Source organism: Acanthochromis polyacanthus, chromosome 17, assembly GCF_021347895.1.
Source record: "Acanthochromis polyacanthus isolate Apoly-LR-REF ecotype Palm Island chromosome 17, KAUST_Apoly_ChrSc, whole genome shotgun sequence".
NCBI lineage: Eukaryota > Metazoa > Chordata > Actinopteri > Pomacentridae > Acanthochromis > Acanthochromis polyacanthus.
In genome coordinates this window covers 8277578-8298673 of record NC_067129.1, presented here as the reverse complement: position 1 = coordinate 8298673, position 21096 = coordinate 8277578, and the positions used below count along the sequence as shown (strand labels likewise).

Sequence of the window (21096 nt, the reverse complement as noted above, 5' to 3'; positions counted from 1 at the left end):
TATGGAGCAAAAGCTTTTTGGAGCCAACCCTAGCGGACGGCGTGATATTGCAAGTTTTTGACACTTCCGGGTGGGCTTCAATTTTGGAGCCAGATGCTACGTCCATCTTTATGTACAGTCTATGTTTTGTACCAGAATGGACTCGCACTAGGACCCGGTGGATCCCTGGATGGTGGCGCGGCAGCCGCCGGGTCCAGCTGTGAACTGTAGCGGCCGCTGTGAGTCACTCAGCCGCACGGATACCGACGGAGCTCCGCTGTCTGTGGAGAACACGTTTCACATGTACGGAACTTTTAAATGAAGCGACCAAGGAATTATAACCGGAAAGAAGTAGGCTGACACTCACTTTAAATGTTCGAACATGGACTCCAAACGCCAAAGTGGTGAGTAACAGTCTCTTTATCAAAGATACTCATGTTTAGCACAGGAACCGAGTGGAAACTTTAAGATAAAGCGTCCATACATTGGGGAGGAAACCGAAGTCATTTTAACATGCCAGGAGAAGCCACATACACACACACAAACGAAATAAAATGTAATTAAAACATCACATATTATCATATTTGACACTTAAGTCATTTTAAGTAAGAAGTGATGCAGTGAGACTGAAAATAATTGTGATATTATGGTCGTTATTGTGGCATGTAAATGGAAACAGCATCAGCGTGTAGTTTCTGTGACTGAATAAACCGAATAGTACGCGCCCTGCTCCCGATTGACTGCTGGAGTAACGCGAGAGTGATGTCATCCACGACGCTGTGTGCGTGCGCGTGCATGCGTGTGTGTGGATGTGGATGGAGGAGGTATCCTCAGGTAGAGTGATGCAATCTGATACCAACACAGAAGTGCCCTGTTGGAAGCTGCGCTGCTGGAGGGAAGCAGCAGCAGTGAATGGCTGCTCTGTCTGCAGCCTTCAGGCCGCAGGGCTGCAAACAGCACGCTGCTTTCTGTGACACCAGGTGATGAAGAAGTGGCCTAATTTGAAAATCTGGCAATCGAGGATCATAAGTGTTTATCTGAAGTAAAATCAACGAGCATAAAATGAGCTAAGAGAAAGAACATTCATTTATTGCATGCCATCATGTTGATTAGATTTAAAACATGTTTATACCAATTATTTAGACATAGTGAGAGTTTACATCCAAAATATTTTAGCTGTTACATTTTAACAGACAGATGAATTGACGGATTAATTATAAAATTAAATTCGAAGTGTCTTATCTTGGAGCACACAATGAAATGCCACTTTTCTGACACGCACTTTTCCAATTATGATTTTTAAAGAAACAAAACAAAACATGCTTTTAAAGTGCTTCCTTCTTTCTGATGCAACCATCTCACATCAAAAGTGGTCTATTTACACTGAAGGATAAATGTTTAAAAATTATCTTATAATTGAACTTATGCATAAAACATTTTTAAATGATGTTTCAACAGATTTGTTTTCAAAATTTCCGCACCCAGATTTTCATTTTTACCCTAAATGCATATCAAGTCTGAATATCGACCATCAGCGTCCTTGATTACCACTAATTGGCATCATTTCTGGAAAAAAACATGTCTGTTACTGTCTAGACACAATGGAAGTCCTCTCCAGATGAACCTATTTTAATTTACAGCAGTGATGTCATCTCTGGTAATTATTATAATCATACTGTAATTCTACTTATGGTAGTGTTAATTATAACAACAAAAACTTAATCAAAGTGCTTTCTTCCAAAATGACTGCACTTACTGAGATGACATCATCTACTCACTGCTGGTGTGTCATTCTTCACATTAGACCATATAATATTTGGCCTTCTTTTTTACAGCAAACATTTTGAGCTGTTATGAAATAAAAATGAACAATGAGAATGTTCTACTGCAGTGACTCTTTCAGTCTTAGCTATGGTGGCAGAGAGCCATCAACATGATAACAGGAGTTTAAAACTGAAGCAGCTAAATAGAATCCAGCCATTTAGTAACTGTATTATTGACACCTGTGCTTTTCCTACTGTGACGTGTCAAAATGCGTACCAACTGACACTCAAGAAGCTTAGACACAACTAAGTTGTCCGTGCAGCTGTGCAACTCTAGAAGGAAATATTCTCTTGGTGGGAAAAAATGTGGGTAATTGATATTGGAGTTTTGGCAAAATTTTGCAACAACTGCGAGAAATGTAGACAAAGCAGAGCTAGAACAGGGGCAAAGTTTTCACACATTCTGGAGTTTGGCTTTAAAAAAATGAACTTATCCCCACAGTACTTTTGCACCGCATGCATACAGATGTGACTAATTGCATTTGTGCATTCATGCACAGGCGTGCTATTTATCTCTGTTTAATTTAACTGTCACAAGCCTTGACCTCAACCATGGTTCCCTTACATTTCCTTTTCCCTTTTCCTCCTCTTCTTCCATTTACACCCGCCCTCCTCCCACCCCAGCCCACCCAGCCCACCCAGCCCACCCAGCCCCTCTTTCCACTTTCTTTCACAAAGTGCAGAACTCTCCCTTGGCGTATTTTCAAGTGATTTTTTTTTTTTTTTGCTCTTTAATCTATCTTCACCACTATAAACTGATGATTTTTCATGCTTCAAAGTGAGAATAAGTCAGATAGAAATACAACAAAGCAGCAAGTCAGCTGATGTGGTGACAGCAGTCCTCTATTAAACAGGAAAAGTGGTGGATCATGTTTTTTCCTCACATGCTTTGGAAACGCTGTCATGAAACACAGATATCACCCAGTAATGTTTTGGTGTAATCTTTCTGTGTGTGTGTGTGTGTGTGTCTTAGTTCATGTGTGTGTGTGAGTGAGAGTGATGACAGTTTGCAGCCACAAAATGTGGTTTGTCTGGTGTATTAATCTCAAATCATATCTGCACATATAAGATGGTTTCTTTACGTAATTAGCTAATCAAGAGAAAACCGACTAATTCCACTGAAGTACAAATAAATCAGGCACTTGCTGTTACAGTTTCAACACATTTTAATACTTTGATTACACTATAGACCTGGAGCCGTATCAATCTTATCATTCAGCTCTGGCTCAGAAAGAACTGAACATATTTCTCAAACTGCTTGAGCTTTCAGTTGAATTATTTCTCTGATAAATAAGGTCATTTTCACAGCATTTTCTCTTGTTAAGCTACTTAGGCAAGGCATGTGACTTCCATTATGGTGGCTTTTCCAGTGCATAAGTGGCTGAAAGGTTTCTTACCTGCTACTGTTCACCTAGTGAAACCACAGCGCTGCAAAAGTTTTAAATTGAGACACGCTGCAGCACAGAGTCCTAGTCAGTGTCATGCCTCTGTTTCTTTGCCGCCTCACTATTCACTATCTGCGGAAAGTGATAAGATACAGAAAGAATGTGAAAAAGAGAGACTTCCTCGATTGTTTTGCGCCAGCTGTTTCTTTTTAAAGATCTCGCCAGCTTGGATTTGGGCTTTATAAAGTGTCTGACTGAGCGCTCACCCCAGGCAAGCAGTGACAGCATCTAATGTTGTCACGAAAATATGAATTACTGGACGCTGGATTTCTGAAGCAGACTTTTGTCTGAGGGGGAGCTGCTGGGGCCGCCGAGCCTTGAACCCTGACCTCCGTCTGAAGAAGATGGGTGTCTGGAGAAGGGACGGAGGGAGATGGGCGAGGGAAAGGAGTTAAAAGGAATGGATATGTGAGGAGGGGAGGTAGGGGTGAGAAAGAAAGGAGTGGAATGGAGAATATGGGATCTGGAGGAACCTGGGTCTCTGGGAGTGTGGGGAAGGCAGGAAAAGGATGCTTGGTTTAAGAGCAAAATTGCAGTTTCACACACTTTGAAAGCCTGAAATTGTCTTTAGTTAAACGGCATGAGAAGCTGATGTTTGTGTCTTGAAGCGTTTCTGTCACAGATAATCACGCACCTCAGGCAACATAATTCATGGAAGAATGTATTCATACATTTGGCAAAGTTATAACTAGGAAGAGATAGTTTGGATGGGAGAGGCCAGAAAAGAGGAGGTTAGCTTTGGATTTGCGTTGATTGATGGGTTGGACGTGTAATGGATGGAAATCAAAGCCTCAGGTTAGGAGGACAGAGGTTTCTTTCCTCCGACACCCTGCTGCCCGTAAGCATTATGTGGTGAGATAAACAGCAGCAGCAGCAGCAGTCACTAGTAGTTGTTTTGTTCTGAGCTGCAACCAAACACACTAAATCAGCTTAAATGAGAGTCGCATGGCCCAGGTCTCATGACTGACCATCGTCAGGGAGTCTGTCTGCGGAAAACACACGAAAATGTATGTAAAAGCGCGCACACACAAACACATTCTGCTCTTGTGACTTGTAAGATAAGTAAGTAGGAGACAGTGACTGTGTGTGTGTTCTCTGTGAGTTAAGCGACTGTCTGTGTCCTTCAGTAGAAAAAAAAAATGAAGAGGAAATTTGCACCGTGTGTGTGTGAGGAATGGGGGGGTGACAAAGATCCTTCTGTGGGTGAGACCGACCACAAGCCTCCAGAACAGCTGATTCTCAGCCTCTGAACCCTCCGGTCCCCGAAGAGAGGGGGAGAGAAATAGAAAAAGAGAGAGATGTGCGTAGACTTAGAGGCGAGTGAAGCAACAAATGCACTCATGGCCTTGACTGTGTAAAGTTAGACACTGAGAAACACAAAATAGACCAAAGGCTCAGTCTGAAATACCATCAACCGACTACTGGCTTTGTCTACACTGTGACCAATGCCACTGAATTTTATGCCACTGAGCTACCACAAGTAAAGTAGATCTGTAATTTGAGTGTGCATCAGCTGAGAAACATCTCTTGATTTGGGGATAGTGATGAAAAAAATCTCAAAATGAGAATGGAGAATGGCAAGGACAGAAGATGCACTAGACACAGCATGATGGAGAGAAATGGAAGAGAAAGGGGAGGCAAGGAGGTGCAGTAGGATGGAGAAGAGTGGAGATCAGGAAGGAGTGGAGAAAAGCTTCTGTCGACAGCTAAGACAGGAAACCACAGCTGCGCGCACACACACACACACACACACACACACACACACACACACACACACACACACACACACACACACACACACACACACACACAGCTGCTGGAGATATATCCTTTAACCCTGAATGCCCGTGGATCGAGACCATGCAGCTGTGTCGCACCGCGCCCCTCTTGTACTGTGTGTGGGTTCCTGTTTTGTTTTTTTGTTGGAGTTTCTGACTTTGACAATGCGATTGTTTGCTCTGGTCTTGCGGAGCACCGTGGCCATCTAATTTTGGCCTTTTCTGAGACAATAGAGTATTGTCCGAGTGAGGGGGAAGGCGGAAGAGGCTTGTGGGAGAGTGAGGGCTTTTCTCTCACTCTCTCTGTCTTCACTTTGTGAGAGAGAATAGTTTGATCTTATTTTAACTTAACCCTTGTTCCAGTTGTTTCCTAAGAATTGCAGATTTTTTTCTTTGTGATGTCTTCCAGCAGCTATTTATTCATTCATAATTCTGTAAACCTCCTACTGGAAGCTTTTGTGTTTTATTTTCTGACAAGTCACCAAAAAAGAAAGCTTGATTTTATTTATTTTTTTGTCTGTGATGCTTAAATAGAATTAACCAAATTTCTGTTTTTTGTGTGTTAGGAAAGGGAAATGGGTCAAAGGTTCAGTTTTTCATATTCTTTGAGAAGATTTATAAGGACCCTTGTTGATTTTCCCCACACCCCCCCTTAAAATGTCCTTGAACTTCCTCTTTTATATTTTGGGTGACATGACATTGAAGATTTGAGGATTTTAGTGCCAAAAAGTAAGAATGATTTAGAGTTTCCACAAAGTGTTATCTTGGCCGAGTTTAAAAAGCCACATAAAGAGCATGTGGGCCACCATGGCACAATAAAACTTTCCACTGAAACCCAAACTGACATGAAACCATTTTAGAGTTTGCTGCTTTTACACTCAGACTGATCCATTCCACCTGTTCAATGACATGAATAATACTTTATCACAACAATAGTGGCTAATATTCAGCTTTTAATTAAAAGTCAATATCAGGAGAAAAGCTGTTTGTTGAGGGTTCAGACTAATGCCAAACATCAGCCTCTCAAGCTTCCTTGATTAGACAGTAAACAATGAATTGAACCAACCCAGTGCTACATGCTGTTTGTTAGCCACGTCCTGTTCCTCTATCCTCTCTAATGAAACTATAGCTTTTCTTCTTTACTTTGGCTCCATTTCCTTTCGGGAAGGAAGCTTCCTGCCCTCTCCTCCTCACCTTCTTTTCTCTCTGACTCGTTTCCCCCCTCCTCTCTTTGTCGGCTCTGAGCAGGCAGGATGTGTGAGAGTGTGTCAGAGCTTTTGGAACAATGTCAAGGTCAACAAAAGACATGCATGGAGACGCACACTTAGACGCACGCACACGGACTCACACAGGATGTCAGAGTTGAACATGAAAACAGTTAATTTTTAAAGAAAGCACAAAATGTCTATGCTGAAAATAGGATTTAATCTATGGTGGTGCAGTGACGAGAGACAGAAAACTCGCAGTGCACAAAGAGGCAGCCTGAAGCCAACTAAATGAATGGGTCGATAGGGAGGGATGTTAAATATCTCTTCCCTGTCAGCTGTTGCAACAGGCGGCAGGCTGAGTTCCTCACTTAATTCATGCCCCTGGTGAATTCTAGTAGCACTTGGCTGTATGGCCTTGCATGCATGTGCTAAGTTGATACTTGATGCGCTCGGTATAATAGCGTGAGCATTTTAACAATGTTAAGAGTCTGCAGTCATTCTGCAAACCCAAATAATGTGATCTGTATTTTGTTATGGTTTCCAGTGGTGATGGAGAGGCTAGTGAGTGAGCTGGGCTCTCTGCTGAAGATGCTGGACCACGAGACGGTCAGTCCTGCCACTGCTGACAAAATGGCGTCCGTACGTAACATCATGGATTCACTGCAGCTGTCAGGTACGGAATACATTAATGATGCAGAATTGTACTCCCACTCATGTGTGTGTGTGTTTTTTTGTTTTTTTTTTATTTACAACTGACATACTATTGTTTCCATTAATTATCAAGCTAGTCCAGGCCAGAGTCTGGACTAAGCAAGGAGAAGCAGCATTTAACTGTTACGCTGCAAACAAGTGGAACAAACTGGCAGTGGAGGTTAAACTTTCACCAAATGTAGACACTTTTAAAGGTTAAAAACATTTCTTTTCTCATGTCCCTATGCATGAAATCTGCACGGTATTTTTTTTAACTATTTGCACCTCACTGTAATGCTCTTAATGTTTTATGTAAAGCACTTTGAATTGTCTTGGACATGAAGGGTGCCATACAAATAAACTTGCCTTGCCTTGCACAGAATACATTTAATCTTTTTGTTTACAACCACTGATAGGCGATGTTAATAACATTGAGTGCGGAAGGATATATTAGGTGTTGGCAGAAGGAGAAATGGATAAGCATAGGGAACTGAGTGACTTTGACAAGGATCAAATCATGATGCCAAGATGACGGGGTCAGAAAATCTCCATAGCCGAAGATCTTGTGGTGCATTTCAGGTACACAGGTTTTCATATCTAATAAGAATGGTCCAAAAAAGGACAACTATTGAAATGATGGCAACAGAGTCATGTGCGCCCAAGACTCACTGATGCACATGAAGAGCGAGGGTTAGCCAGACACCACATAACAGCTACTGTAGCACAAATGGCTGAAGTCTTTAGTGCTGGTTGCAATTAAAAGGTATCAGAACACACAGTCCCTGTGTTGCTGCTGAGCGGCCAGAGTGCCCATACTGACTCTGGTCCACCACTGAAAGCACTTACGGTGGGCATGTAAGCATGGGAAATGGAGCATGGAGTAATGGAAGAAGGTGACCTGGCCTGTTGGCAGTGTGCATTTGTACTGGTTATCTGCGGAAGAGATGGTAACAGGATGTAATACGAAAAGAAGGAACGTCGGCAGAGGCAGTGCGACGCTCTGGGAAATGTTCTCCTAGGAAACAATGGGCATTTATATGGATGTTACTTTGACACGCATTACCTACTTAAATATATTTGCAGACCATCCTTTATGACGCTGATGGCAGTGGCTTCTTACAACAGGACATTGCTTCCTGATAACATAAGTTAAAGATGTTGACTTGGTCTGCAAAATCACCCAATCTCAATCAGGATCGAGCATCTGTTGGATGTGTTAGAAAACCAAGCTAGATCCATGCAAGACAAACCTCACAACTTCCCGGTCCTTAAAGGATCTACTTCTAACATCTTAGTGCCTCATACCACAGGACACAGAGGTCTTGTGAAGTTTATGCCTTGACAGGTCAGAGCTGTAATTTTACTATACATGTTTGCAGCATGAGCAACTTGTCTGTCACTGCAGTGGTATTTGGTTAGACAGAGATGCATCATTTCTTTCTGGCTTGTCTTTTTGCCATGTTGCAGCCCTATTATCATCAGCCAGCCAGCCAGCCTGCAACTTCCTGCGTGACACAGTGTGAGATACAGTGCAGTAATTGTTGTTGGAAACAGACGAGAAAGTACAGCCTCTGTGACATCAAATCTCCCTGAGGACTTTACAGCAGATCCTTGCTTATCTAGAGGAATACAGGATGTCAGGGGGGATGAAAGGATTGATGTAAGAGGATAATGAATTGTAAAGTTTAAAGAGGATAATGAGACAAAGTCGAAGAAAGGGGAATGTTAGGATTGATCCAGACCTCTCTGTGGTACTCATTCTACAGGTTTTTACATAGTTCGTTAGCATATTCTACATCATTTCATCTTAATTTGTGATTTTTGACACTTTCAGAAAGTCTGGTTGGATTGAACTTTTTATTACAAAAATTTACAAGCTTCAACCCACCCTTGTTGTCTGATGTCAGTCTCCATATAGCTTATTTAAATGCAGACAATTCAGGATAAATACCCACTTAGTATCTATTTACTGTCTCCTTCCACTAATCCAGATCTTGGCATTGTGCCACAGTCTTAACTCTAATTCCAATCCTATCTCTAACCCCTAATTTGTCTCTTCCACAGTCAATGGATCTGATGTCTACATGAACAGCTGTCTCTATGGCAACGGCACTAGCTTTGTCGAGTCACTGTTTGAGGACTTTGGTAAGTAGATATTTCCAACTGTCACACCACGACATGACATGATAAAATATATCACACCTATATACAACATGATATTGTTAAAAACATTAATTCTCTGTTCTTCCACCAGACTGTGATTTGCACATGCTCAGTGCATCTCCAGTGGAGCAGAAAGAGCACAAAGATGAAGAAGAAAAGACTCATCCTAATAAATCTGTACGTCATTTGCAGGTTACTTACCAGTAGATCTATCTTTCATATATTTGCCCTCTAATTTCTGGCTTAACTTTCACTTCGGTTCTTCAGACACCGACCGACACGCCCCCTCCTCTGCCAACCACCCCTCTTCCAGATGACTACTATGAAGAAGCTGTTCCTCTCGATCCTGGATCCACCCCGCAGTACTTTACCACAAGTATGAGCAGTCAGCTCACACACTCACAGATTTGCACACTTATGAATAACTGTAAACAAACAATTTTTCTTTTTTTCTGCTGTCCTATAGATTCCAGGAACTCTGTTGAGGACGCCTACTATGAAGATGCTGATAATAACTACCCCACCACCAGGATGAATGGACCTCCCAAAAACTCCTGTTAGTCAATCCTGTCCTGATTTTATTCGTTCTGACAGTTCAAATACAGTTTTTTTTTAAAAAGGAATGTTCTATTTGTGAATCAGAATGTTTTGTAAATTAATCATCTGTTATTTTTATTGCTCAGACAATGACTCAGATGCGCTGAGCAGTTCCTACGAGTCCTACGAAGAAGAGGAAGAAGAGGCCAAAGGGAGGGATCAACCTCAAAGATGGACGGCTGAGGAGAGCACAGATGGACCGGTTAGAGATTGTCGCATCTGTGCCTTTCTACTGCGAAAGAAACGCTTTGGACAATGGGCTAAACAGCTGGTCGTTGTCCGGGACAATAAACTGCAGGTAACAAGAAGCAGGTGTTTATTTACACTGAAAGGATCTAGTTTAATTTAGATGTTATTTGGTGAAAATTCTTAGATTTTTGTTGAATCAAACCTTTAAATGCCTGTGTCAATGTTACACACAGTAACTTTATTTCTCATTGCTAATATCCACATCTAGAATAAGCTAATTGGAGACTTTTTTTAGTTGATTTATTGTACACTCCAGCTATCAACACTGTCCGAATCAAGGGTCCAGCAAAGTTAGATTTTTACATCAACATTAAAGGTACATTTGCCTCAAACCTTGTCTCAAAGGAATGCTCTAAGCGACAATAAAGCTTTTATTTAATTCCAGGTGTGTGTTGGGTTTGTACCCCTAAAATGACATTTCCAGAAAATTTTCAAAAGTTACATTTTAGTGGCAAAGTAAAACCGTGTCAAATAGCATCGAATGATACATTAAAGTACTTTTTGTGATTTGGGATGGTGCAATTTGTCTTTTGCAGAAATAAATCGTAGAGCCTGTGCTGCTCCTCTCTTTATTTCTCAATCGCCCTGTCTCTGTTTTCTAGTGCTATAAGAGCATCAAAGAGGCCTCTCCTCACACGGAGCTCCCGCTGAATCTTTGCAACGTCATCTACGTCCCAAAGGAAGGTCGCAAAAAGAGGCACGAGCTGCGCTTCTCATTGCCTGGAGGTGAAGCTCTCGTGCTGGCAGTTCAGAGCAAAGAACAGGCCCAGCGGTGGCTCAAGGTAGCTTTATTCACTGTATGAGAGAATTTGGGCAGACTGGAGGAAGACACGGGGTGATGTGACGAAGGGGAGAACACAAAGTTGTGTCTGGGAGTGAAGATTTTCTCTTTCTGGGTCCAGGTGGTCCACGATGTTGGCAGCCAGTGTAGCAAAAACGAAGGACTGGACGGATCCGCTTCTCCCATTATACAGAGGAAGCTGGAGCTCGACAAGGTGTGTGAATGTGTGTGTGGGTCTCTGCACATGTCTTCGAATGCCACACTGTTTATCTACAGTGTTTTGTTTGTGGTTTTGCTTGTGTATGTTGCAAGAATTGTCCATAAACAAGTCATACGTTTCTCAAATCTGCTATCCAAATGAGGCCTCCTTGTGCCAGCTCAGCAGTTTCCTCTCAGGATGTCTGAGTTTACTTTGCTGAATCCGCCTAATGCCGTTTACTTTATTCTGAATCCATACCCTAGTTTTTACATTTCGGTGTTGCTGACATCACCTCTTTCAGCCCACGCATGACACAACTGTTCCTTTGGCTTCTAGTTTACAAGCAGCGAATGAGGTGACATTATTGCGGTTGCTGAGCTGACTCGTTTTCAAAGCGCTTCATGTCCTGAGCAAACTGAATGAATGGTGACATGGCAGTTACACCCCACGTTGGCACAACAGTTTTAGAAATACAGTCAATAAAACAGACTCCCCTGAGATGCGTGTCCTTTTCGACAACATGATTTCGCTCACTTGAAAAGTTTTTTGGTAAAACAGGATACACAAGTGTGCCTGTATTTTTGTCATCTTATATTTAACAAGAAAAAGCACTAAAAGTTTATACTGCCTTTTTTTCCCCAGATGCTGCAGTTGGACAGACAGGCGTCAGACTCGGACAGCGGGCCAACGGCAGACAGTCAGCCCACTCTACATGGAACAGGACGGGATACCACTGACTCACTCAGTAGGTGTAATCTTATAGGCACTTATTTATGAAGTTGTAATAATTAACTATTTTTACTGTGGTTGCTTTGTTGAAAAGGGCTCAGCTGTTATGTGTGAGTCATTGTAGCGTAAGACATACAGTATATGTATTGCAAGCAAAAATCAGTGATCATAGTGGGATTTAACTTTAGATTTTAATGTCTGAGGTACTAGAGCAGTGCTTCATGATTCACAGTCGTGATATTAAGAGTGTCTTTACGTTGTCTGTTTATTTCAGGGTGAAACTGAGCTTGTGAGTGCGGTTTTAAGGGGCATTTAGGCATTTTTTGTATAGCTGTGGAGACATGCAGAGCTGTAGGACTGTTCACCTCCTCCTACACATCCCTAAGGATTAAATGAATAAATTAGTCTTTTCATTCACTATAAATATAAACATCTGGACCCATACCACACATGTACATTCTAGGAAAATACTGGCTGTACATGATGTGCTGGGTTACCTCACTCAAAAGCACGTTTGATTGGACACATTATAATCAATCTTTTTTTTAATATCTAACAGGAAATTTAAAATGAGGAATGCCGATGTAAAAAAAAAAGCACTAAATTGCTACATACTGTTCAAAGCCTTTAATAAGACATAAGTTATTAATTAACAAGGGGATATAAGATTAAACATCAAAAACAGTTCATTCTAACAAGTATTTTTAGTCACTTTTGAGAGTCTAATTAAAATGTGAATGCGGTCTAATGCAACAGCTCTATAGTAAATCCTAGTCTGACTCCCTGGATGTAGGCCACACCACCTGCGTGTTACAGTTTCCAAAAACCCATTTTGCTATGGCAACCAACAATAACCTCCAAGCCAACAACCTACCACACTAACAATATCAAATTTTGCTTATTATTTGGTTGGGATTATTAGTTTTTTCCTGTGAATTGTCCATTTTAATAACTTTTCTCTCTCTGCATGCAAAGGTCCATCAAAATAACTCTGAAGCTGCATCCTTTGTCTAGCTGCACTCAAAACAAATGTGATAGGTTTCACAAACAAATCACTCTGTTTTTCCTCTATAGCAGAATGATAGTGTGGTGCTGCCAGGCCAATATATACTACAGAGAAAGCAAGACTTAGTGAATCCTAACCCGATGAAGTCATAATGTAGCCTAGCCGCGCTAGACCCAGCTCTTAAGACACAAGGGTCTAGGAACGCTCGACAGTGAGGGAGGTGGGCTAAAAGGTTGTCTTTCAAATCACTCTGCAGCAATTGGGTATTTATACAACCAATCAGGGCAACGAATAGGCTGACGTAGTTCCTAGAGCGCCGGATTGTGGCTAAGTCCCATTAGCTTCCCAACCAGCGGAGCCAACTGGTATATTAAGGATTTGCCATATCCCGTCGGCATAAGTCCAAATACGTCTTTCTTCTCAATGAAACACTTCAGTGCCGTCCTTTGTTTATCTTTCAAGTTGAATTTTAGCTTCAAATCTTTAAGGGCTGTTGCCAAAGCCGAGTCGAAAGATAACTGTTTATTGTGCGCCGGTTGTTTCTGTCAGAATCGTCGCGCCTCTGTCGTCACTTCGTTACGCCCGCCTTCTGACTCTACACTTCATGGTGATTCGTCCGGCCAGTTTGAGGAGCATCCAGCCTCGAGCCTTATGCAGGGTAACTAGACCCACCCTGGCAGAGAATTAAATTCGTTGCCGTGGGTTGTCTAGCGCGGCTAGGCTAGTCATAATACACATCTGTTGCTGATACTGAAAGAGAAGTGTTGGAGATATGCTTTATACTGGGAGGTGTTTGATAATGTCTAATGCTTCTTTCAGTCCATTTATGAAATACATAGTAGTGTTTATAAGTCCAAACCTACAATGTTAAAGATGCAATATTATTGTCTGAATTTTTAATTATTATTATTATTAGTAGTAGTAGCAGTCATGTCTCTAGCCCCTGTCTTAACCTAGACTTTAAACCCAGACTTAACCTTCACATGATCCCTGGAGAAAGCAAAGTTCAGCTAAAAAAATGTCCTTACTTTCATTGTCTGGAACAAAAGTCCTCACAAAGCTACAAGAGCATGAATACACAAACACTGATCAAAAGCTCACACACTGTTTTTTTTGTTTTTCTCTCTACAAAATCAGGAAATAGAATCCAGGAGATCCATGATGCAGGGTCAAAACATAGGCCAAACACAGTCATGTGTGTTGTTACAACCTGTTTACTGATGTAGCAGCTCTGAACCTAAGGAGACATGAGAGAGAGGGTGAGACCGGAAGTGAGGCGCAGGCAGATATGACATCCTTCCTGTCCTCTTCCTGCGATTATGTCCCGCTGACATCATAGGAAGTAGGCTGAGCTGAGTGAAGCGGCACCTGGGACATTCAGAGTGAACCCGCAAACACACACTAGTGTATTTTTAATATACCTAAAAGTCATCCCTGAAATCACGAGATAACTTTTATTTATTCAGGGTTCTGTCTGCAGGTTGTCACCAAAAATTTATTTTTTCACAAGAATGTTAGTCACTTGAAACCACACAGGTTTCATAATGTATTTACTGTAGTGTTACCAGTGAGACGTGTAGTTTTTAGTTCAAAAGTACGTTGATAAAGCCACTGCTGCATGTAGCAAATTACTTTAACATTATCTTTCTTATTGGTTGGATCATGTAAGGCTCCACTTCAGGGTATGTTTGCCTTCAGACAGGGGGAAGCGGGGCACATTCTCAGAGCTGACAGGGTCGATGAGCCGAGCAGCAGGGAAGAAAATCAATCGGATCATCACCTTCTCAAAACGGAAACCCCCTTTACCTGGAGAACCTCCCTCGTCCTCTGGGCACCATGACAACCCTCGATGTGGTGAGGACAGAATATGATCAAGTAGCTGAGTGGCTGGTTTGTTTTCTGGTGGATGTGGTAATTTAAGTGACTGATGATTGGATTCTTTGCCAAAGAGTGTGCAGTAGCACATAATTCAAAACAGTGAGAAAAGCTGCTGTAGGCAAATTGTGCATACTGTAAAACTGAAATATTATCATTTTATGCAGTGCAGACCATAAACAATTTCAATAAAAGAAGCCTTTTTTTTTAAATAAATGAGTGAAAGAATCACACAATTTACTGCTGTTAGTTCTTCTGTGATACCAAGTGGACTCATCGTAACTAATGCATGTTACACAAGTTGGGCACAAATTTAGTTAAGTTTTAATTGATATCCTAAAGTTTCTCTGTTTGATTAAGTGTATAGATGGAGGCTAAATGCTGGTATGGGTCACTTTGTCTGATAATGAGTGAAGTAGACATTTCAGGAACAAGCTTTAAAGTTAGTCGAGGTAAATTTAAAATTAATGCACAGACTTAAGACGGGCGACTTCAAGTTGCAATAAGACAATAAACATGCTTATCTCCCCCCCCCTTTTTATTGACGTTTATTGGCGCCTTTACAACATCAAAAGAAGCAGCAGCAGCAATAATAGAAGTTACAGTGGATATTTTCTGATAGCAGTCATAACAGGTGTAACTAATCTATATCCATAAATATTTGAACACAAGTTTGCATTTTGGGGTTATACACATGAAATTAACGAAACTATACACCCATTTTTACTATTTTCTCTTTTTACTGGTTCTCCCTATCCCTCTCTACAGGCCATCTCAGTGTGTGTCTGAGCGGCTCTTGGAAGGAGCGTTGGTGCGTCCTGCGAGGTGGAAGTCTGTATCTGCAGAAGGATCCTGGAGATCAGCGGCCTCCAGTTATCGTGGTGCCACTCAAGGGGGCAGAGGTGGTGCCAGGCGGCCTTGGACCGAAACATCCCTTCTCCTTCCGCATCCTACAGGGAGGCAATGAGCTGGCAGCTTTAGAGGTGCAGCACTCAAACAGTTTAAATTCAGTTGAACTCAGGTATATTTATATAGTGCCGATTCACAGCATAAGTCATCAAAAGGTTAGATAGTAAGGTGAGGACCTTACTAAATTATATTATAAGGAGACAATCCACACATCCAGACGATTCCCTTTGAGCAAACTTTTCCTTTATTTGTGAAGAAAAAACTCCCCTCTAACAGTAAGAAACCTCCAGCAGAATCGGGCTCAGGAAGGGCTTTCATTTGTCTTGACTGGTGGTGGTTAGGATAGAAGAGGGAGACAGCAGGGAGAAACAGATGAACAACGCACAAGAGATCCAGAAACACTTAAAAGGTTTGTCAGTAACTCAGAAACACTTGACTCCGGAGCCACAGATACCAGTAGAGAGGACAAAACTACGGGAAGGAGACAACAGAAGGTTGGTGATATGCATTGGTGGTATTTAATTGTATGTAGAGAGAAAGACACGAGATAAGATTCTGTTTTACTGTTACTGCCCAAAGTGCAACATAATACAGTCTTTGCATATCACAGCTTGTCAGAAAGCCGGTGTCAGAGTTTACAGAGTTAAGTCTTTGCTAAAGGGCAAACAGTGGCAGCTTGATGGTGCTGGTGCTCAAACCCCTCAATCAGTCAGTAGCCAAATCTATAACCACTGAGCCACTAATACCCCTAAGAGAGTATAGGACAGGAGCTCCATGAATTAACAGAAGTCTCCCAGCATCCTGGGCCTATAGCTGCATAACTAAAGATGATTCAGGGCTAACCTGAGTCAGCACTTAGATGTTTTCATGTTGATCTTAAAAGTAGAGAGGTTGTCTGCCTCCTGAATGCTCTGACTACTGTTCTCCTTTTGAAATCTCTGGGAACCACAAGTAAACCTGCAGTCTGGGAGCGAAGTGCTCCGTTGGGACAATATGGTTCACTGAGTTATGATGGAGTTTCATCATTAAAGGCTTTGCATGTTAGGGGAAGGATTCTTGATTTTGCAGGGAGCTAATGTGGGAAAAATAATATTGAACTGTTTTGTCTGGCAGAGAAAGTTTAATGTCGGCAGAATAATTTGTTTTTCATGGCTCTCTCCACATCGTTGGAGACGCAGACGGGACAGATTGTCAGCATGTGCACAGAGATGCCGCACCTACATTTTTGTCAAGCGGCTAAAGTGTGGGTGCATTTGTTTGTGTGTGTGTGTCCATCAGGCCAGCTGCTCTGAGGATCTTGGCCGCTGGTTGGGTGTTTTGTTTGCAGAGACCGGCAGCGCCACTCTACCTGAAGAGCTGCATTACGACTACATTGATGTGGACACGCTCACCGACATACGGCACGCTGCCAGACACTCCTTCCTGTGAGTCACTTCCGCTCGCTTTCTGTGCATGCATTTACCGAGAGTTTTCTTATTATAACTTTAATCCTGAAATGCTCCTTTTTTTGTGTGTGTCTGGCTGTTCTCTCCTTCCTCTCAGGTGGGCTACTACCACTGCTGCTTCATCCAGCAACGCCTCAATAGACTCCAGAACTTATGATGAGGTCTATGAAAGTATTGAGGTGAGGAAGCATCGTCTGAACCAATGATAAAGTACAAAATCTTCAAATTTAAATCCTCCAAACACAAAGAGGTGTAAAGCTTTTCAGGTCTTAATCTGCTTTTGTTCTTTTTTTTCCCTGATCCCCTCTTGACTCTGCAGTGTTGATTGCAGATTTACAGAATCTGAATAGAGTTAAATTGTTATGTGAGTTCTCTATTTTTCAATACTAGACGGCCCCAGTTGTTTACTTAAAGTTTTTAACAGCATTTTGTGTTGAGTGTCACTGGAGCCCCAGTGCTCCTAATGGGGACTTTAAAGATTAGAATAACAGAATATGAAGAAAATTCTGATGTTTAAAATGTTCGAATGCCCAACTGTAGCTCATTAAATCACAACTGCATTTGCGAATGGATACAAATGCCCCTGTATGTTTTTATCATGCAGTAAAAGCCCAAACCATAAAATGGACCCAGTTAATCTGATAGATTTATTTGATTTTTCCCAACGCCCCAGGATGAGACCGTGGAGAGCCGAGGAGGCCATGTGAGACGTCACGCCTCCTTCTCCAGCAGGGATTCTGAAAAAACGGAACAGCAGGCTGCCATTAAGAGACACGCCTCCAGTGAGTCTCCTTTGATTTCATAATTCATTAGACTGGTTACATGAAAGTAACCAGTATCTCATATTATCCTTTTCGAATAATATGTTTTGTAATCAGTTTAATTTCTGAATTGTTTTTTATTTGTTTTATTCGAAATAAACATTTCAATCAATCAGTCAAAGTTACATGGGCAGAGAAATGTGACCACAGCTGTCTGGCTTCTCCTCATCATGATTGTGGCGTTAAGCAAAAGTTTGTCAAGGCGGATAGTTTAGGAAGCTAAATGGCTTCTCATTACCAAGCACCACCAGCACTTGTTGTTTCTATTTATGTCCTGCCGTCTTTTTTTCCCTCTTAGATGTAAATCAGTACGCACGGTATGGAAAGACGCGCGCAGAGGAAGATGCCCGGCGATACCTGAGGCAGAAAGAAGAGCTGGAGAGGCAAAAAGAGGATCTCAGGAATGCACTGATTTCCCTCCGCAGGGAGAAGAGGGGGGTGAAGGAGGAGATGAAGAGTGCAACAGGTCGGAGATGCATCGCACACATGCCGCTGTTTTAGACATAACCTTGGTGGCGGTTTCTAATTCTGAGTGTGTGTGTGTGTGCAGGTCATGGTGTGGAGAAGCGGCTGGCCGAGCTGGAGACGCTGTGTAAACAGAAAGAGGAGGAGAGGGTGGAACTGGAGCTCCGGCTGACAGAAGTCAAAGAAAACCTGAAGAAATCCCTGGCTAGAGGAGCGCTGGGTCCACCTACTGACAGCACGATGAGCGTCAAGGTAGGCAGATACAAAAGAGACACACATTTGGTTTACAACTAACACTGAAACTCCTGTGCAAGAATTCTGTTACATCTTAGTGAGTTTATGAAGTTATTTTAAATTAATACTGACATTTATGTGTGTGCTTTGAAAGTGTTGCTGCCATTGTCATTCAGTTTATTTCAAATTTCAGGAAAAGCGACTGAGATTTTAGTTTTGACAGTAAGAGAGGGTATATTTCAAAATTATATTCTTTTAGTGAGAAGGAAATTTGGTACTAAAATGACAGTAACTGAAGAAGGTTCCCGCTTGAGTGCTTAAAGCTCATATTAGCCTCGGCTGAACTTCAGAATAGAATTTTTCACAGAACATGAACTGTGGATTTGTGTTCTGAAGGGATTTCTTCGTAGCCAATATGGACTGTTGGGACTGTGTTAAAATAGAATTAAAGAATTTTTCATGCTGCATGTTTGCCCCTGCCTACTGTATCAGTGCTTCAAATGCTGTTCTGTGGCAGAGCCCGTGCTCCAACACCGCTTTCCGGTGCCAAATCTCAGCACATATCTCAATATATCATTGTGGATTTTCAGCCTTTGCTATAAAGGAATGTTTGTTTTTTTGTTTTTTGTTTTTTTGAGGGGAATACTCTTATTCGCCTTCTTACCAGGGACTGTTCCTTGCCTGTGGGCAGTGACCTCCTGCTCCGGTTGCCTAGCAACTTCACAGCTATGATTGCAGGAAGTTACTGCTGCTGGCCAAGAAATAGTCCAGAAAAGTGAAAAGGGATATTTCCCGGGGCGATCTGATGGTTGAGTGGTTGGGGTACACACTGCATGGGCACAAACACTGTGAGTGAGTCTTCTGTTTAATTCCCAGCCAGCAGGATCCCTTATGACATGACATTCTCCTGCTCAATTTCCACACATTTCCTGTCTGCCTCTGCTGTTAATCATAGCTATTATGTACAGCCATTTACTATGTTTATTCATGCTTTCATTGGTGTGTGTTTGTGCGTACAGGCGCAGGGCAGCAGGGTCGAAAAGGTTTACAATGAAACTGTACCTGTCAACTCAGCATCTGAACTTCGCAAACGCCCTCCGTCTCTTTACGCCTCCTCAAAGGGCAACGTCATGCAGAAGGCAAAGGTAGAGTATGTGTGCCTGCCATGCATATGGAATGCCACTCTAACAAACTGGAAGGTTCTTTTTTTTACTGAACATACAACTACTCCGTGTGCTTGTGCAAGGACTCCTCCTCCTCACTTTGTACTCTCTCTTGGTTTCCAGGAGTGGGAGTCAAAGAAGGGGACCTAAACTGAACACAACCAGATCGACAGATGGATTCTTGGAGATAAAAAAACTGAGCCGTGACTGAAGGATGTGTAAAAGGAGAATGTAAGAACAGCAAGAAAAACTGGCCCTGAAGAGAGGAAGAAGAGAAGGAGGAGGAGGAGGAGGAGGAGGAGGAGGAGGAGGAGGAGGAGGAGGAGGGCGGACTCTGACATATTCTTCCCTCCTCTTATGTAAAGAAAAAATGGAATCTTTGCAAGTACAAGCAGCACGATGCTGCCTCAACCACTGTAAATACGACAGACTTGATACACAAGTACAGTATTAATGTGGCTCACTATGAACATCACGTTTGTGTGTTTGCGTGTGTGTTTACATTTGCACAGGGCTGCAGAAAACGTCGTCCACGTGAGTTCAGAGTTACAGGCAAGACATCCCACTTACACCCACTGGGTTTTAGTCCTTTTTTTTGTTTGTTTTTTACTCGACACTTGGAAATTAAATATTGAAAGCTAAAGTAAATAAATCATTATTATCTTAAATTATCAATATTAGGGAGAAAAATCTCTCATATCTTGAGTTGCATATTTAAACATCTAGAAAACCGCATTGAGTATGACACTGTTCCTGAAACCAATGAGGAAATGTTTATTGTTGCAATGTGAAACGATAGCTTTTAACCATTATATGGATTTTTTTTTTAATTTTGACTTTTGCACTTTATCTTGTATTTTGTGATTACCTGGATATATTGGAAGTTAACTTCAGCAGCTCTGTCAGCAGATTCATTTGAAGACAAATGCCTCTCTCTGCTTCCCCTGCTCGTCAACAAACACACACATGTTGGAGTAAATGATTACTTTATCAAGAAACCTTGCAGGTCGGACTGTTTTTCCTATAATGAATGAGCATCTTTAGTTTGTGGCTCCTATTTCCTTCCAGGAAGATCTTACTGAAAGATACCAATAATCAAATCAAAGCTCTGAACTACAAGCACCCTCTAGTGGCCAAATTTAATTATAATGCTTGTTTGAACATTCTTGCTTTGCCCATTCTCCATGAGCCACTTTTGCAGTCAATGTAAAAGACCTAGGATTTATGAAAATAATTAAATTTTCCCCTCTTGTTTTTCTTGTTTTCTCTTCCTAGAGCTGTCTAGCATGAGCTTTGTTTTTTCCCACTAAGTAGCACCTCCATTTCCTACACATTATGGGAGTAGAGTGTCCATTAACACATGGACGCATTACATACTCAAAACCTGCCTTTAAGAAAAGATGCAAAGCACACAAGCTTTTTTACATTGCTCTGTATAGACTAAAACCATAGAGGAAATCAGGCTTTAAAAAATTAAAGAGTCACTTCACAAAAATGTCAAAAAAACAAACAAAGCAAAGCCAAAGAAAAATGGTAT

At 41.8% G+C, this 21096-nt stretch overlaps 1 protein-coding gene across 1 annotated transcript; it reads left to right on the top strand.

Annotated features, from left to right (window-relative positions):
- Positions 1–192: 192 nt before the first annotated feature.
- Positions 193–20811, top strand: LOC110959385 (actin filament-associated protein 1-like 1). The gene is made up of 19 exons (XM_022206233.2): positions 193–383; positions 6778–6906; positions 8988–9068; positions 9178–9263; positions 9354–9462; positions 9553–9642; positions 9770–9981; positions 10535–10714; positions 10835–10927; positions 11555–11657; positions 14346–14501; positions 15291–15505; positions 16710–16855; positions 16974–17055; positions 17550–17658; positions 17996–18163; positions 18248–18414; positions 19416–19541; positions 19683–20811. Exons 1-19 carry the CDS (start codon positions 362–364, stop codon positions 19707–19709), a joined length of 2301 nt encoding a protein of 766 aa, XP_022061925.2. The 5' UTR covers positions 193–361; the 3' UTR covers positions 19710–20811.
- The last annotated feature ends 285 nt before the right edge of the window (positions 20812–21096 follow it).

Excerpts from the sequence above, each read along its gene's own strand:
- LOC110959385 (XM_022206233.2), top strand. The coding sequence starts at position 362 with ATGGACTCCAAACGCCAAAGTG. Across the intron at positions 384-6,777 it reads GGACTCCAAACGCCAAAGTG|TGGTGATGGAGAGGCTAGTG; the intron begins GTGAGTAACAGT and ends TATGGTTTCCAG. Across the intron at positions 18,164-18,247 it reads GGAGATGAAGAGTGCAACAG|GTCATGGTGTGGAGAAGCGG; the intron begins GTCGGAGATGCA and ends GTGTGTGTGCAG.